We start from the raw sequence: 20,293 nt of genomic DNA, 5'->3' as shown, positions 1-20,293 counted from the left end.
CGTCGCTGTGTTTAAACATTTGTTTTTACTTTTTAAACTTACATTCGCTCTCTAAACATCCTCCTCCTCCCAAATATTCTAAGATGGATGAGAGAATATGATGTTTTTAATCTGAAGCCTATCTTCGACCGGTTCTCTAGTTAGTCGATCTCTGGCACGGCAGGCGGGTTTTTTCTCCATTAAACTCGGATTCTTCGTTCTGTATATTCAAGAAATTCGACCGTAGAACCCACATTATTTCAGACAGTAACATATCCTGTTAGAGTTAGGTACCAAAAGATGGCAGTATTTGTTTTCCGGTCTCTTCATCGGTGGTTGCCTCTAATTAGTGATAGACATGGGCCAGCTATTTCTGATTGGCAACTGGTGGAGATTGAACTGCCAACTCAGCCTCCAAAAGTTACATAGGGTTAAAAGGCCTCGCCTACTCCCTATAAAGGAATAAAAAGGCTTTAGCTTATTTATTTATTTTTTAAAATCTGGTTATGTCTTATTTCGTCTGTTCTATTTAAACTGTTTTTACACATTCTGTTGTTGATTATTTTGTAGTTGCCAATTGAGATCCTATAACAGAACCACGCAGGAATAAACGTAAAATAAAGAAACAGCACAAACGAAAATAACAATTTTATTCCATAACGGTTTAAATGATTTGGTTACAAACAATAAAATTCTTTTATATTTTTAACGGAAGTTATACATGGAATTCGCATCTTCTGTTGTTTGTTTGTTTAGTTCTCTCACGAGAAACAACGAAGCAAGCAGAGAATTGTCATCCAATGCGTGTGTTCGTATATCTCGTTCAGTATGATGATTTCAAACTCAGCACTTCTCGGAATCCCATCATTTAGTTCAAAGAATGTGTTCTCAATTCTGCTAATGGTGAAGAAACTGGTTGCTAAGGGTAAGGCTGTTGATACGGGTTAGACAAGTTGTTAATGCATATAGTAGAACTAGTTAACTCATTGCTTTGTATCCTAATACCACTTCGGCGTTTCTTGTAAGAATAACCAAGATAATATATCACCGCCAAAAGGATAATGACACCTACTGTCAATCCAACAATGCCGTCCACTGGGAACCCTATCGAATAAAGAAAAACTTGCTAAGTATGGTTCATATTTAAGAAACTAATAAATACTACATTATTGTAGGTGTTCCGTAATTGCTACTGTGATGTCATATTCAACCAAACTATACCAATTTGGTTGAATGTATATACATTCTTATTATGACGATAAAAATATGATAAAACTGCATCTAATTCAAAGACATAGAACCCGAATTCTTAGATATTACGTACCGCATTTCTCGTCAGAAAGATCACCGCAGTTATTGTGGCCATCGCAGGTTAGTGCATTCCAAATGCATCTTCCATTTTTACACCGAAATCTGTCTGAACCAGTGCAGCTTTTCTCTAAATAGCAACGACAGTTTATTATATGCAAGTATGACCAGTACTTAGTTGCAAAGAACACAGTATATGATTTACTATAAAACGTTAAGTGAAATAATCAATTACGCATCGTTAGTTATTATTTTTATTTATTTATTTTTGTTCGAAATAAATTTAAACTTTACCAAATTGTAATAGTTAATGAAGCGCTGGTGTTTCATTAATCTAGTTAATTTTTATAATTTATATTCATATTTAACTAAAAAGTAGAGATATTGCAATTAGCATAACTATTTATTAGTAATGTATTTGAAATGTATCCCAATTAACTTACCAGATCGGTATGCCGTAGCAGTTAGAATAAATCCTTCGCTACTTGAAGAACCCCAAACCGTTTGGTATATGAATTTGAAGTCTCCAATAGAATCAAAAGACTGCCACTCACTTTCATAATACCTATGTTGACACCAAGTAAGTGGAAAAGAAGCTAAAATCTAAATAAAAAATGAATTAATATACTGACCAACACTTTAATTTTAAACAGTGAATCACATGCGTATCGCATTAAGTCAATCAAATGTTAGAACCTTAGTACGTACTACAGGAACTCCATCCACGTCTTTAATTTAACCTAAAGTCCTAAAAAGGAGTGGGAGATGGACTGAGTCCTTGACTCTTTATCCCTTCATCTGAATGAAGAAAATCTATGTTGATGGGGTGTTACTGAGCTAAAAGCTCTAGTCATGGCTGAGTAACGGCATTAGCCGAGACTCAGTTAAAACTTCTTTGGTTACAGTATTTGACATCCGTTACTCTGGAAGGCCTAAAAAGGACTTGGAGAAAAATCAGCAAGATGATTTTTCCAATTTAATCCAAGTCCTTAAAAGGACAGGCTTAAAGGGCGAAGCAAGAATGCTTTTCATATTCCCCGTTATTTTAAAGGACAGTGTAAGAATAGGGTGTTATTGAGCTATAATCCAAAATTATCCCCCATGACTAAAGGGAACTTACTATATAATTTAATATAAGGTGTATTTAAGCAATTTTTGATAAATAGTTTTTTATATAATTAAAAACACTCTTTATATTTGAATAAATATTATAAAAGTTTAATCATCTTTCATGATAAATTTTCATGACTGCCTTAAAAAAAGAAGGTTAAGATACGAAACTTGTTTAGATATCTATTTTAATATTCTTTTTAATTATTAACAAGTATTTACATATAACACTTAAAGATTTATTATTATTATTATTATTATTAAGAAGAAAATTACTAACTTGCAAGAATCTGTTATACACACTTGTAATGTGTTATAAATATTATATATATATATATAATTACTACAGCAACTATGTATGCAATTCATCTGAGACAAAAAAAAATTATTATAGCGAGAATGAAAATTAGAGCAATTCCTGTTTCTCTCTCCCCTCCACACACGCACACACATACAAACCTATGACAAACCCCTTCTCAAAAACCATCACTACAAGAACAAAAGAAACAAACACACCATGTCTAAATCCAACCCTATTTGCACACACACACAAAAAAAAAAGTTAAACTGTAATGGCAGTCGAAGTCTTCCAAGCACGTACCAACAAACAGTAAAATCAATACCTGGCTTGTGACCAGTATAGGAATATAACCATGAAACCACCACCCATCTATCATCTATTATCTTCCTCAGATAAGCTCTTCAATCTGATAAGCTTCGGGGAAGAAAATTATTAACTTGCAAGTATCTGGTATTCACAATTGTAATGTGTTATAAATACTATATATATATATATATATACAATTATTACAGTATCTATGCATGCAATTTATCTGAGACCATAAAAAAATAAATAAATAATTATTATTATTTTTATTATTATTATTATTATGTATATTCTATATTCAAAAATTCTGTATAATCTTTATTGTAAATATTAGAAGAGCGTGTGTTGTAAATACATAATATAGAGGCAAAAAAGTATTTTTAAAAATTTTAATTGAAATCCAATGTAGAAATGCAGCACTTAGTGCTGAATTCTATAAAACTATAAGTTGCAATGTCACTCAAGATGTTTATTGTATGTGTAAATATTTTAGCAATCAATAAAAATATTGTTTAAGTTAAGGGATATTACATTCCATATAGTTTCTTAGCCGAATAGGAAACTCAAAGAGTTTCATGCCGAATATAGTAGAAACTATATAAAGTTCGGCGATTCCAAGCGTAAGCAAATACCTGGATACTGCAGCAACTGACCCTAAAGGTAGTGCAAGCTGAGGCAACTCGTGTCAAAGGTGGAGCAAGATCCGATCACTATTCTTGATATTTACCCATAATGTGAACTTAGCTCCTAAGAGCTGTATTATTGTTCGACATTATGAGAGAAGGTCACTACCCAGACCGGTTTCAACCTTTATTGAGGTCTCATCAGTGAGTAGGCAGACCTAGTTAATATCAAGTTTGTAGCGAACAGAACTTACAACCCTTCTACGAGTTTCGCCATGAGGTGTCCTAATAAATTATTAGATATATGAATATAAGAGCCAAAGGCTTCAATTCGGCGACATATAACTTGTTTAAGTTAAGGTATATTACATCCCATATAGTTTCTTAGCCGAATAGGAAACTCAAAGAGTTTCATGCCGAATATAGTAGAAACTATATAAAGTTCGGCGATTCCAAGCGCCGAATCGCCGAACTTTATATAGTTTCTACTATATTCGGCATGAAACTCTTTGAGTTTCCTATTCGGCTAAGAAACTATATGGGATGTAATATACCTTAACTTAAACAAGTTATATGTCGCCGAATTGAAGCCTTTGGCTCTTCATATTCATATATCTAATAAAAATATTATTATTATTATTATTAAATAAACCTCCATGGAGTCAAAGACTCATCGTGGGAGGTTCACTGTTTTACACAGTTTATCATACTGTGCCTTAAATATATTCACTGTCTCTGCACACACACACACCACACTCTCGGGCAAAAGCATTCTAATCACTCTCCACTCTACATGCAAAAACCTGCTCCTCACTCCCTTGCTTACACCCTCCTTATACAGCTTCCAGAAATGACCTCTTGTTCTCCTGCTATCCTCACCCATTCTGTGCAAAACCTCCTCGACGTTAATCTGGTAATAACCACTTAACAGCTTATATGTCTCCACCATATCCTCCCCTCCTCATTCTATCCACCAATTTCTGCAAATTGCATTTTGTCAATCTGACTTCATACTCTGCATTCCAGAGACCAGAAACTACCTTAGTCAATCGCCTCTGAACTTTTTGCAACGCAATTTCATCTTTTTGAAAACCAGGTGACCAGATCTGTGCACAGTAATCCATATGTGGCCTGATCAAAGTCTTATACAAAGGAACCATAACATCCTTACTTCTACAAGTCACTGTCCTCCGCATCATTCCCATCATCCGCTGTGTTGTCTTCACTATTTTAGTAACATGTCCCCGAAATTTTAGGTCCTTGTCTGCAATCACTCCCCAGATCTCTCATTTCCTCTACCTCTTCCAAGATATTCGCACCGATTGTGAACTTTACATCCCATCTCTGCTTCCCAAATTTCAAAACCTTACACTTTGAAACATTGAATTAACATCCCCACTTATTTACCCATTCAGATAGTGTATTCAAGTCCTCTTACAAAGCTACAGCATCCGCACTACTCCTGATAGCTCTGCCCAACTTTGCATCATCTGCAAACAACTGCACATCACCATTCAGACCTCTCCAGATATCATTTACATACAAATTAAACAACAATGGACCCAAAACAGGCCCTTGAGGTACACCACTTTCCTCTTCTGGGATATCGCTCCTCCATAGACAACGCGCTGATACCTATCAGACAACCAATCTCCAATCCAGTGAACCAATCTACTGTTCAGCCCCATCCGTTCCAATTTAATTACCAGCTTGTCATGTGGCAATTTATCAAACGCCTTTGCAAAATCTAAATATACTTATCCAACGCATTTTTCACTTTATTATAAAAAGTAAGCAGGTTGCTAAAGCACGATCTTCCTTTAGTAAATCCATGCTGGCCGCCAAAGAGTATTTTTCTGTTGTCAACCCAATTCTGAATCTTATTCCTAACTAACTTCTCTAATACCTTGACCACAACTCCAGACACACAGACTGGTCTATAATTCAAAGCCTTACTCTTATCACCTCCCTTATGAATTGGAACAATTTTACCCTCTTTCCACTCTTTTGGAACTTGACCCAGTGAGAGACTTATGTTGAAAAGATATAAAAAAGCTGTTGTTAACTCTCTGGCACATTCCGTCAAGATGCGTGGTGAAGTAGCATCAAGTCCAACAGCCTTATTTACATTAAGTCTATTCAATTCCTCATATACCTAAATATTTAAATATTATATTTAAATATTAACTATAGATAAATATTTAAACAATATTTTATTAAACTATCTTAGTGAAAATTTTAATAAGCATTAACAATTTGGTTAAAAAATCTTTAAGTTAAATGCATATAGAAAAACATTAAGAAGGTATGCAAACAAAATAACTGCGTATAATATTTGTGAAACATACAATTATTTAGAATTCTACGATTTAGAATACTTTAAACACAATCATTTAATGTATCTACCGTTAATTAATATGCAGTTTATTTATAAGTTGAAATCATATTTTAATAACTTTTAAATTAAACTATAGATGGCAGATGAATTTCATTATTCGATGTGAGACAGAGACCACCTATTAAGCCTACTGGAATCCTGCAGATGCATGAAAAAGAACCAAGTCCAGCTGTTTTTAGAAGAATCTAATATATATCGATCTTCGAATTAAAAAAAAAAAAAATTGACGTTAAAACGAATCCTCTCTCTCTCTGATATTTTATTTAATTTCTTAACTATTCGTTCTGGTAGTTACGGGATCGTTAAGGTTGATATTTTAAAATCATACTTAGAATACTCTTAAGGATGATGACATCTCACCTTTCTTCCATTTTGTGAGGCGAGGAAGATACGTTTAGAATGATATCATATTCCAAAGCAGACAAAAATATTTTCTTAAGAAATTTTCATGTTAAAATGCAGTACTTTAACATACTGTAAAAAATTGTGTAGGTTATCTTATAAAGCAACAGTTTGTTACAAATATCTTCAATTGAACTGCAAGTAAAACAACATTTGTGCAAAGTATTCATTGATTTACCCTTGTAAATAAATAAATAAATATAAACATAAATGTGGTTTAAAAACAATTACTATTAACCAGCAAAACCTCTGAAGGTTTAACTCGAACTTTTTTCTCTGTGCATTGTGCTCATTAATAATATTCATGTATTAAATTAAAAGGTGTGCTTAACTATTTCTCATAATTTAAAGAAAATTTTATATTAATGGCAGTTAAATCAGATTATTTTACAAACATAATAATAACAAAAAAGAAATTATAGAAATATACTATTTTGAGATACATTTTATTCACACAAGTATCTAGTGTGCATTAAGCGCTACGTTAAATACTACATGTATTATTTTGGTCAAAATGAAGACCTTTGAAAGCCTGCATTCTCAAATCAGGTATTCACAATCTGAAAAGGAGATAAAGTAAATTGTTTTTAAACCAATATTCATCATACAGAAAGCAAATAATCTTAGAATGCAAATAAACAAAATATTTACCGTTAAGCTTTCTTGGCACCCGTAACTAAAATCAATTTTTCTAATAGCAACAACCATTCCATAATTCACAGGAGGGCGGAGAATGACTGTACACGTTATGCCGCCCGAATAAGTGTTTGTTATATTTGGTTGTATTATCGCTGTTGAGTTCACTTCATTTGGTTCGAAACTGTAGATAACCGGAGTGTTATTTCTATCCTGACACTTGCCCTCAACATATACTAAACATGCAAAATAAATAAATCATTAAAAAATTTATTCTCTCATATCCGTATTCTTATTTCTTGAATTTTACAATCTCTTAGTGAAAAGTTCTATAATGCGGGTGGATATCAATGAAGTTAATTCATATTAGTCTATTTTACATTACATAAAAATTAAAAAAAAATTAAAATAAGCCTGGATTTTAAGAAATAAAACAATAACAACAAGAACTGAAATCGTAAATGGAAGCCGAGCTGTTTTACAGCTTTTATTATTGTTGTTGTTGTTATTGCAAGACACCTTCAGGGAGTCAGGGAATCGTTATCGGGGGCCATATATCAACGACATCGCTTGTCATAATTTTTGTTGAATTCATTCACACTCTCTCCACTTAGCCTAGACTTTTCCCCATAATTTATATAACAATATTTGAATTTCATGAGTCCTTCGACTTTTTTCAGATATTATTATTATTATTATTATTATTATTATCATTATTATTATTATTATTATTATTATTGAGAGGGCGCTGTGTAGTCATACGAACGGTTGCATGGTCGTATCGCTCGTCCCGTTTTTATAGTTTTACTGTGGTTTTCTAACTGCTGTTTTTAATTTAAAAGTGTCATAAAGTAACTCTACTTATCACGCTAAAGACAGTGATATATAATTCATCGAAATCGGCCAAGTGGAATCGAAAATCTGAGTGTGCTAAAAATTGAAGCGTACACCGCGGTTGCTAACGAGTACAGAACAAAGGACGTCGCCATCTTTGCAGCTGTCCAGAGGAAGAAAGGAGAGTCACGAAGTGCAACAAGTGTCAGAAGGAATTGCAGTCCGACGGATGTTACATAACCTGCAGGAAATGCCATAGGAATATTCACTTTACATATTCCGGACTTTCTGAAACAACCTGGCAACGCAAATCCAATGCCAAACGAGAAGAATGGAAGTGCCTAAACTGTAGAGAGAACAAAGAAACGCCACCACCCACGACGCAACTGATTACGCCGGAGGCAGAATCGGACGATGAACTAAACAGACAACAAAACACCGGTAAGTCTTATAATTTGAGTTCCGTTAATTTATTACTAGAAAAAGGTTTAGAAAATATAAAAGCCAGTTTGGTAGATCTTGTCCAAGAACTATTTGATAAACAGAATAAAGAAATAACAAAAAAATTAGCGAATATGAAGAGTTTGTTAAATTTAATAATTCAATAGTCGAAGAAGTCTTACAAACGGTAAAAGACATTAAAACCAGCATTAACGCATTAACTGAGAGGCAGCACAAATTGATAAAAGACACATCGGAACTCCGTCAAGAATTTAATTTCCTGAAACAACAATACGAAGTTTTAAACCAACAACAACATAAAGAAGACCTTGTCATAAACGGTCTTCCAGAAACCGAATCCACAGAAAATCTCAGAGACGTAGTTCTAAAGTTAGGCCATGCAATTGACATCCCCTTACAGCATAATGATATTCAGACCATAAATCGGTTTCCCAGAAAGAACAGAAAACAAGGTTCGCCACGACCGGCACCAGTCATAGTTCGTCTGACAAGCAAGGCTACAAGAGACAATCTCATAAAAGCCAGCAGACTGAAAAAACCAGTAGTCAAGGATTTAAATGCATCGCAAGACAATACGCCAATCTTTCTATCTGAATATTTAACACCTTTCAATCAGAATCTTTTGTACCAAGCAAGAAAGGATAAAACAGAAAAAAAGTATCAATTTTTATGGATCAAAGACGGCAAAATATTCTTGAGAAAGTCACAGACTTCAAAGTCTATACAAATAAAAAGCTCGGAAGATATAGACAGGTTGCCAGAGTGAAACAAAAGACTCTAACTAAGCTCAATAAGAAGATCTCAACACAACAAAAATGAATGTGAACCATCAGATAGATGTAATTACACCAGAATACATCAGTAATTGTACTTTCGAATCTCTTCATGCATGGAAACAAAACACAGTACAAGTGAGAGGTCTCTCAATCTTGCATATTAACATCAGAAGCATCCGAAAACATTGGTTATTATTACAGGCTTATCTGAGGAATTACACTGATGTTATTGATATATTAATTCTTACAGAAGTATCCATAACTAATGACGAAGCGACTGCTTTCCAAATTCCAGGCTTCCAACAACATAGATCATGCCGCCAAACAAGAAGAGGGGATGGAATACTAATATTTATGAAACAAAAATTAATAGCAAAAGAAATGGGCTATCAGTTTGAGCATGCTGAAACCCTCCGCCTCGAAATCATTAATACCACGAATACACAGCATCCCATAATACTAAATGCTATTTACAGGCCACCAAACCTAAACATGATAAAATTCTTACACGAACTCAATTGCTGGCTTTCAAGCCAAGAAATATGCTCAACCGAACACCTAATGATAATTGGCGACATAAACATAAATATTGCAAATGAAAACCAGAACAACACTGTACAATACCTAGACACACTATCCATGTACAATCTAATACCAACAATACATCATGTACTAGAGACGAAATATTCGGAAATATTATCACTGCCTCCTGTCTAGACCATATAAACGTCCGAGCATCACCAAATAGTTACACTGCATCAGTCATAATGTGCAAAGTAGCAGACCATTACTTCACCGCTCTAAACCTGCACACCAAGACAATACCCATGCAATGTCCCACAGAAGAAAAACGACAGAAAACAATAATAGACGAAGAAATAGTCAACCACGAAATAAGAAAAACAGACTGGGAACACCTGGCATCAGATTCAGCAGATATCTTATACAACAACATTAAACTCACACTGGAGGAAATATATAAGAAAGCTACAAAGAAAGTCCGAATTCGATCAAAAACAACACAAAATCCTTGGATAACACAAAACGTAATCCTAGAAATACACAGAAAGGACGCTTTATGGAAAGAATTAAAGCGATATCCAAATAACACAACTTTAAAAACTGAATATAAGATAACAAGGAATCGCCTTACAACACAAATCAGAAATGCAAAAAAGAAGCTACTACAGAGACAAACTAACCTCCGCACAAAACAACATGAAACAAACCTGGCATCTGATTAATGAGATGCTAGATTCTGTTCCCAACACCACTGCCTCCGAAACCATAAAACACAGCTTCATGAAAAACGCAAAACCTATCCAACAACTAGCAAATGACTTTAACCAATACTTTGCAGACTCCATCCAAGAACTTCACAGAAATATTCCCCAATCACAAAACGAGACCCTCCACTTGGGCCTCGATCAAAACATACATTATGGTTCCCAACCATAAAAGAAGCAGAACTTCTCTCAGCAATACATCAAATCAAACCAAACAAAGGCCCAGGAATAGATGGTATCAGACCTAAAGATATAAAGCAACATGCAACTAGTTTAAGTCCTATCCTACTAAAACTAATAAATAAAATATTTAAAACAGGACAGATACCAAATATGCTAAAGACCGCCATAATTACACCCATATACAAACAAGCAAAAAGAAATTTAATCACCAATTACAGACCCATAGCAACATTACTAATTATCAATCAAATTATGGAGCTGATCATACTGAAGAAACTCACAGCATACACTGAGATCTTTAATATTATCCCCAAAACACAATATGGTTTTCAGAAAAATAAGGGAACAACATCTCTCTTGGAAGACTTTACAAACGTAATTAATACCGCCTTAGACAAAAACAAAATAGCCATGGTAGTCTTTATAGATCTAACCAAAGCATTCGATACACTCACACATCAAACCTTGTTAGAAAAGCTGAGGCATGTTGGAATAGACGGGTCTCTTCACAGGTGGTTCACAAACTACCTCCAAAATAGAAAGCATATCACACGTATCGGATCAAACCGAAGCAGAGAGCTACCAGTAACCTGTGGGGTGCCACAGGGAGCTGTACTCTCCCCAACTCTATTCAACATTTACACGCACGATATTAATCAGTTACCACTCAAAGGCAAGATATTCCAATACGCAGATGATACAGAAATAATATCCATCCATAATAACGCAAGCATAGCCCAAACAAATATACAAAATGACATAAATCTGATCATAGACTGGCTCACGAAAAATTCCATACACCTAAACTCAGAAAAGACAAAATTAATGATATTCAGAAATCCACTGCCTCCACCAGTTGATAACAAATATATAACCATCCAACATCCGCTTTCCAACACAAAAAACACACAGAACAGCAAAACCACTACAATCACTCAGGTTGAAACAATACGATACCTTGGAATTTACCTCGATGCAGATATGAACTGGAATAGCCATATAAAACATCTACACAACAAACTCCGAACAATAAGTGGCAAACTCTACAGATTAAAAGACATTGTTCCCATACGCCTAAAAACACTAATATACAAAGCACTATGCCAAAATATACTAAGATACGCTATAACAACATATGCCTTCTGTGCACCCTACAAATTAAATAGATTAATGTCGCTACAGTACAAAATGACAAAACTGATCTTTTGGGAACAAAGAGAAAATCACGACCTCATAAACATTGCAATGGTAGAACACAAAATACTGACAGCAAAACATTTATGTCACTATGCAGCCTTGCTAAAACATTATTTCGATGCCAACTACAGGACAGTTAGAAATACATACCGTATAACAAGACCTCAGACTACTAATTATATCACATATAAATACAATAATCACTACGGAAAGGCCACGCGAAACTTCTACATCCCAGACATGATAAACAAATTACCTTTTGAATACAGAAACCTTACAAACTACAGTAGCCTGAAAAGAGCTCTAAGGACATACTACGAACAAGAAACACGCACCCAAAATACCATACAAAATTAAAGAAACACAATATATTCGCTCAGGCTTCCAGTTCAGAGACGCATCAGTACATTCCAATTTATTTTGGGGGGAGGGCGTGCGCGCGTGTGTGTGCGTGCGTGCGTGCGTGTGTGTGTGTGAGTGCGCGCAGGCGAATTTCTCAATCATAGATTCCGTAGCATCCTAACACAGCAAAAAAAAAATACATAATAACCAACTGGTGTCATCCTCAGATAAGCTTACATTTAAGCTTCGAGGATGAAAGGAAAAAATAGTTCTCATCCAAGATGTATCATATGTAACCAAATGCATGTAATGTACTTATCACAAGAAAACCAATGTATGTATTATATGTAAACCAATGTACGTAATGTAAATATCACATGTAAACAAATGTAAGTAATGTATCATATGTAAACAAATGAGTGTAATGTATCATATGTAAACAAATGAGTGTAATGTATATAATAATTGTAACAAATGTATGTAATGTATATAATAACTGTAACAAATGTATGCAATGTAAAAAAAAAATATTATTTTAAAAGTAAATCTTGAGTTTACACCGTATGTTTGTGAAAAAAAAGGACACAATATTCAGATTGCATATGTGTAAATACTGTTGTATAATCACACCTTTTCAAACTTGAAAAAAAAAATAAACAGTAAACCACAACATGTAATATTATACAACTTATGTAACTCTGAACAATATAATTGTAAATTATTATTATGATTGTTATATAAAAAAAAACTGTTATCATCATTACTATTTAAATCTCATTATATGTAACACAAAGTGCTGAACCTTGTAAAATAATATACTGAATAGATGATCATTGTACATATGTAAATATTTGAAAGAACAATAAAAAAAATTATTATTATTTTTATTATTATTGTTATTATAGAGAGGGCGCTTTAGCAGCAAGCAGTCGCAAGCACGCTATTTCGATGCTCCCATATTTTAAGTTGCAAAGTAGATCTTTTCTTGTGAATTAAAATTTAAAGTACATCAGTGAACTCCGTTCTTCAAGACGAACATATAGATGTAAAAACTGTAAGTATCTGTTAAGTAATAAGTAAAATATAAGTAATCAAAGTTCGAAGTATACGTTGGTCAACTACGCGAGAAGAGAACAAAGGAGGACGCCATATTAGAAAATACAGCAAGATTGTCAAACAAGAAATATGAAGTGCTACAAATACCAAGAAGACCTAACGGGGGAAGAAAACTACGTAACATGTAGGAACTGCCAAAGAAACATGCATTTTTTATGTTCAGGATTGTCCGAGACTACCTGGCAGCGAAAATCAAACAAGAATCGTGACGAGTGGAAGTGTCCCCATTGCAGAGATAACAAAGGAACGTCGCCTTCGACCGCAGGCGGAAAACAGCCAACGCAGAAAACAACCGCAGGCAGTAAACAGCTATCAACTACAGAGGGAATTAAATACAAAGAAAACAACAACGGAAACCCAGGTGAGCCATCTTTAAATGCATTACTTGAAAACAGATTACAAAAGCTAAAAGACTGTTTAATCGATTTTGTTGGAGAACTGTTTAAAAAACATACCGCACAAATTACAGAAAAATTTAACCAATACGAGGCATTTATGAAATTTAATAATAACTCGATAGAAGATATGTTACAGACCGTTAGAGAAATTAAAAACTGCGTCAAAGAGCTAACTGAAACACAGCATAATTTAATTAAAGAGACAACGGACCTACGGCAAGAACTAAACTCTCTAAAGCAACAGTATGAGCTCTCAAACCAACAGCAGCACAAAAATGACCTCCTCATAAATGGTCTCCCAGAAATAGCTACGGAACCTCTAAGAGACACTGTAATACAACTAAGCCAAAAAATCGGCTCCCCCATTGAACCAAGAGACATCCAGTCAGTGCATCGGTTACCACAAAAAAGGAAAAGAGAAAATAATACCCATCCTTCTCCCCGTCGTAGTGCGACTAACCAACAGCCTAACAAAAACTACACTTATAAAAGCTAGCAGGATTAAAAATCCAGTAGTAAAGGATCTGAAAGGAGACCACGACAACACCCCAATATACTTATCTGAATACCTTACTCCACACTATCAGAAAATATTCTACCAAGCAAGGAAAGTAAAAACAGAAAACAATTACCAGTTTATATGGATAAGAGACAGCAAAATATTCCTTAGAAAGACACAAGACTCAAAACCAATCGAAATAAAATCCGTAGATGACCTCAACAGGCTGTCACATTGAAAGGAATATTGACAACTCGTAAAGAAGGACCAGCACCCCAACCAACATGAATGCACACCATCAAGCAGACGTAATCACCCCGGAACATGATAATTGCCACATTCTGAAATCAATATCAGAATGGAAACAACTGACAATCCCCAAAAAAGGACTATCTATTCTCCACATCAACATCAGAAGCATTCAAAAATACTGCCTGACCCTGCAAGCTTATCTGAAGGAAGATATAGACGAAATAGACATTTTAATACTGACTGAAGTATCTACGACAAACGAAGAGGCATCCTCCTACCAAATGCCACACTTCCAACAACACAAACACTGCAGACAAACAAAACGAGGCGGTGGTATAATAATATTTACCAAACATAAACTAGAAGTAACAGAAATAAACAATAAATTAGAATACGCAGAAAACATATGCATCGAAAATAAAAACATCAAACAAGAAAACTCCCTGATATTAAACGCAATATACAGACCAACTTAAGCACCACAAAATTCCTAGAAGAACTAAACAGATGGCTTTCAGCCACGAAAGCAGGCACCTCAAAATACTTGATAATAATAGGAGACATTAATATAAACATTAGGAACATAAATAACAACACAGAACAATACCTAGACCTATTATCGGCATATAACATAGCCCCCATCCATACAGTCGTATACACGAGAAGAGATAGTCGGAAACACAACAACCTCAACCTGCATTGATCATATAAATATAAGGGCCCCTCCAAACAGCCACACAGCAGCCGTCATAACATGCAAACTAGCAGACCATTATTTCACAGCATTGCAGTTACACACTGAACCAGAACCCATAAAAATCACTGAGACTACAAAACAGTATCATAGCATTGTAAACGAAGCAATAGTGAACGATGAAATCAGAAAAACAGACTGGATGCAGATAGCATCTTTAGACTCTGCTGAAGCTGTATATAATAATCTTAAACTTGCATTTAACAAAATATACAACAAAGCATTAACAAAAATAAAAATACGTCCCAAAACGAAACAAAATCCATGGATAACAGACAACATACTAACAGACATACAAAGAAAAGATGCCCTATGGAAACAACTTAAGAAGTCACCGAACAATATCGCTTTAAAAGCTGAATACAAAAGAAAACGGAATCTCCTAACAACACAGATTCGAACGGCAAAAAGAAACTATTACAGCAACAAATTAACAACAGCACAGAATGACATAAAGGAAACCTAGCACCTGATTAATGAAATGCTGGACAATATACACAGAACCACTGCCACAGAAACAATAAAACACAGCTTTGCCTGCGACTCCAAATCCCTTAAACATTTGGCAAACAACTTTAATCAGCACTTTGTGAACTCTGTCCAAAAGCTACAAGAAACAACCTTTCCTCACACATACGAACATTCTCCACTAGGTCCACGAGCAACCCAGCCGATGTGGTTCCCCACAGTAACAAAAGAAGAACTATCACTGGCAATTCAACAAATTAATCCTAACGAAGGACCGGGGATAGACGGAATCAGACCAAAAGACATCAAGAAACACTCAACCGACCTACTTCCAGTTATACAAAAACTGTTAAATAAAATCTTCGAAACGGGACACATACCTGAAACACTGAAGACTGCATTAATCACACCCATACACAAACAGGGAAAAAGAAACATAATAATTACAGACCTATCGCCACGCTGCCTGTAATCAACCAAATCATGGAGCGCATTGTACATCAGAAACTCTCCACATACGTTGAAAAATTTCAAATCATACCCAAAACACAATATGGCTTTCAAAAAAATAAAGGAACAGCAACACTCCTGGAAGATTTCACAGATCTAATAAACGCTGCATTGGATAAAAACAGAATAACATTAGTGGTATTCATTGACCTAACAAAAGCATTTGACACACTAACACATAAAACCTTGTTAACGAAACTTATCAATATCGGAATTGGAGGTCGTCTACTCTAGTGGTTTAAAGCATACACGAAAAACAGAAAGCACATCACACGTATAGGATCAGCACACAGCAAAGAGATACATGTAACCTGTGGAGTATCGCAAGGAGCTGTCCTATCTCCCATTCTATTTAACATATACACACACGTCATAAGCCAACTCCCCCTAAAAAGTAAAATCTTCCAGTATGCAGACGACACTGCCATAGTATCCATTCATAACACTGCAAAAATCGCTTACAAAAATATGCAACACGACATCAATCAAATCACTAACTGGTTAACTGAAAACGGCATATATATAAACCCTGGAAAAACAAAGCTAATGATATTCAAAAAACCCCAAACCCTGCCCATAGAAACTAAATATCTCACTATCAAACATTCATCCTCCTATACACAAAGTGCAGAACCTAAAATCACAACCATCACACAGGTGAAAACAACACACTACCTTGGACTTCACTTCGATTCAGATCAAAGTTGGAATAGCCATATAAACTACCTACATACCAAGCTTAGGATAATAGCAAGCAAACTATACAGATTAAAAGACATTGCCCCAACCCACATAAAAATACTAATCTATAAAGCATTATGTGAAAACATTTTAAGATATGCAATCACATCATACGCATTCTGCGCAAACTACAGACTTAACAGGCTACAATGGTTGCAAGATAAAATGATAAAACTGATATTCTGGGAACAACCCACTCTTATGCAGGAAGCATGGACAAAACACAAAATATTTAAGGTGAAACACTTACGCCACTACACAGTCATGTTAAAACACTACTACAGCCCAACATATAGAGTAACCAGAACAACATATCAAATAACAAGACCACACTCAACAAACTACATAACATATAAGTACAACAATCAGCACGGCAAAGCCACCCGAACTTCTATGTACCTGACATGATAAACAAACTGCCGTTTGACACAGAAACCTAGGAACATACAGAGAGCTGAAACAGGCACTATATAAATATTATAGCGAGAATGAAAATTAGAGCAATTCCTGTTTCTCTCTCCCCCACCACACATACACGCACACACAAACCACGACAACCCCCCTCTCAAAAAACTACCACTACAAGAACACAAAGAAACAAACACACCATGTCTAAATCCAACCCTATTTGCACAAAAAAAAAAAAACAAGTTAAACTGTAATAGCAGTCGAAGTCTTTCAAGCATGTACCAACAAACAGTAAAATCAACACCTGGCTTGTGACCACTATAGGAACACAACCATGAAACCACCACCCTCTGTCATCTATTTACTTTCTCAGATAAGCTCTGCTAAGCTTCGAGGAAGAAAATTACTAACTTGCAAATATCTGTTATACACACTTGTAATGCGTTATAAATATTATATACATATAATTACTACAGTAACTATGTATGCAATTCATCTGAGACAAAAAAAAATTCTGTATAATCCTTATTGTAAATACTGTAAATTATTATTGTATGTAACTTATACTGAGACATAATAAAATGTAAAAAAAAAAAATTATTATTATTATTATTGAATTGTGTGTATGCTGCATTACTGTTGTATCGTGAATTGTGTGCACATTGGTGCCAATCCATATTTAGCTAGTTTAAAAAATGTATATTCATATTTATAAAATGTACTCTGCATTTTGTATATCGAATTTTCGTACTGTACAGAAAAGATAATATGTTTTTCATTGTGTGTGTGCAGCAGATACTCTGTGTGATAGTAAACCTTATCATTTTCATTGTAAAAACAAATAAGTCGTTTATAAAAAAAAAATAATAATAAATAAATAAATAAATAAATAAATTATTATTATTATTATATTCTAAATTCAAAAATTCTGTATAAACCTTATTGTAAATATTGTAAATATTATTATTGTATGTAATTTATACTGAGACATAATAAAATGTTAAAAAAAATATTATTATTATTATTATTATTATTATTATCATCTGATACCTCCAAAGATCTGATTCGTATCTGATACGAATCAGATCTTTGGATCAGATTCAAAGTGCAGATCTGATACGAAATACAAAAAAAAAAAAAAATGTTCATCTCAGTGATGTATAGAAGTTCATTTGTTGCGAAGAATTAATAATTTGAAAATGAAACAAGCATCAAAGGGATCTCATAAAATCATAAAAAAGTGATTTTATTTCAGCTCCTGTATACGAATACCACATCACTCAGTAATACAGCCAGCATATTTAAAACCAGTTTATTAATCTCATGATTGGTTTACTAGATAACAATACATTATCATTTCAGTGTAATAGCATCGCCATTATTATAACAATAATGCATTATTGCTATTCATTTTTTTCCCTTGGGGCGCGTATTAGGTGTAAGCCGAAATTAAAATAGATAATACGATCCATATGTGGCAACACTAACAACAACAATAATAAAGGACATTATCTCTACCTTCAGTTATAAATAATTATAGCGTATTGCACTTCTGGACTAACAAAGTTTAATAAATAATGACTAACTTTAACTATACAGTATTAATATAAACGAAGAATACTCACTTTTATTATAAATGATGCATTCACATATGCTGCACATACTTATAAAGGAAATCCAAAAAATTGTAACCCAAGGCTTCATATTTCAGTTGATTCCAGTGATAAACTAAACAAAAGTATCAAGAATAGAACCGATCGTTTACACTGATAAACTCATGTACGTATTTTGTCTTGGACTTCAGCCCAATGCAATCCAGTCTGATCACACCTGGTGCAGATACTACTATTTTCTAAGAGAGAGAGACAGAGAGAGAAGTTTTGATTTTATGTTCTGATTATAAACTCGAAAAATCCACCCATTACTATTATTTTAATAAGAGACTGTAGGTGTATTTAAATGACTCAAAATTAATTTTCTGGATACTATTGAGTTGAAATCCATGGCACTTATTTCACAAACTGTTCGGTTTAAGTAGACCGAACTTAATTTGTAACAGCTGCAATAATTCCATAAGTTGAACACGTAATGGCAGATTTTTTAATTCTCCTTTTCTGAAAGAGCGCGTTTCTCGTTCAAAATAATCATTTTTTCTACTTCGTCATAGTTTTTTCCCAGCAGTATCTTCTTTGATTTCCTGTGTTTTAAAGGCGTTGGTTTGCTTGACAGGAAATACCTTGAGTGTACTGGGATGGTTGTTTAGATAAGCAAAAAGGTAACCCTAAGCAATGGCGTTGCATTGTTTCTATTTACATTCTAAATGACATATTTTTGTTTTGTAGTACACACGTGTGGTTCGGTTAATATCAAACACATTCTTAGTTTAAAAAGTTCACGTAGCTTAATATTAGGTATTATTGTAAAAATCTATGTTATCCTAGTGTTACAACAGTTGCAGGGAATTCCAGCAATTGCAATTTGTAAAGTACTGTAGTTATGAAGTGTGTTTACTCATATCCTCATGTAAATATGGGACTTTTTTTTCCTTCAAAGGTAACTGTATGTTCATTTACAAGGGGGGGGGGTAGATATGTTGCATATCTCTACAATTAGCGAAAAAAAAATACAGAAACTTATTTCATGCTTTATTTTTGTATTTGTTGCGTATCTCTACAATTAGCGAAAAAACAAAAATAGGGAAACCAATTTCATGCTTTATTTTCGTATTTTCAATACTGCTTATTTAGGACTTATACCTAATCGCGACTCGTTGTTAAAAGTAAGTATATAATATATTATAATTCTTTATTTAAATTTATATTATTTTTACAACACTACCCTAGTTTTGTATATTTTATAGGGTATTTATCTGAAAAACAGTATTAATGTATTATAATTTTAGTTAAAAGCTGCTAACTTATGTTAGCAGCTTTTAACTAAAATACCTTTACTTACTTCAAGTGTCATCATCATCATCATCATCAACCTTCCGATGTGTACCCTA

The 20,293-nt window shown here is 34.0% G+C and overlaps 1 protein-coding gene across 1 annotated transcript; it reads right to left on the bottom strand.

The window, feature by feature from the left end:
* Positions 1–612: 612 nt before the first annotated feature.
* On the bottom strand, positions 613–20,021 carry LOC150105546 (low-density lipoprotein receptor-related protein 12-like). Its single transcript, XM_090394883.1, has 5 exons — positions 18,915–20,021; positions 7,079–7,299; positions 1,731–1,890; positions 1,304–1,417; positions 613–1,083 (listed from the first exon to the last, which is right to left on the bottom strand). The coding sequence occupies exons 1-5, from the start codon at positions 18,991–18,993 to the stop codon at positions 899–901; spliced, it is 759 nt and encodes a 252-aa protein (XP_090251009.1). The 5' UTR covers positions 18,994–20,021; the 3' UTR covers positions 613–898.
* Positions 20,022–20,293: the final 272 nt, after the last annotated feature.

Source organism: Typopeltis vanoorti, chromosome 6 (genome assembly GCF_054136105.1).
Source record: "Typopeltis vanoorti isolate ZY-2024b chromosome 6, IOZ_Tvanoo_1.0, whole genome shotgun sequence".
Lineage (NCBI taxonomy): Eukaryota > Metazoa > Arthropoda > Arachnida > Uropygi > Thelyphonidae > Typopeltis > Typopeltis vanoorti.
Note: the sequence above shows the minus strand (reverse complement) of the source record. Positions and strands in the feature narration are given on the sequence as shown.

Bases quoted from the DNA above. Each gene is read 5' to 3' on its own strand.
- LOC150105546 (XM_090394883.1), bottom strand. From the start codon at position 18,993: ATGAAGCCTTGGGTTACAATTTTTTGGATTTCCTTTATAAGTATGTGC. The intron at 1,418-1,730 runs GTAAGTTAATTG...GTTGCTATTTAG, and splicing joins TGCTACGGCATACCGATCTG to AGAAAAGCTGCACTGGTTCA. The intron at 1,084-1,303 runs GTACGTAATATC...TTTATTCGATAG, and splicing joins TCTTTCTGACGAGAAATGCG to GGTTCCCAGTGGACGGCATT.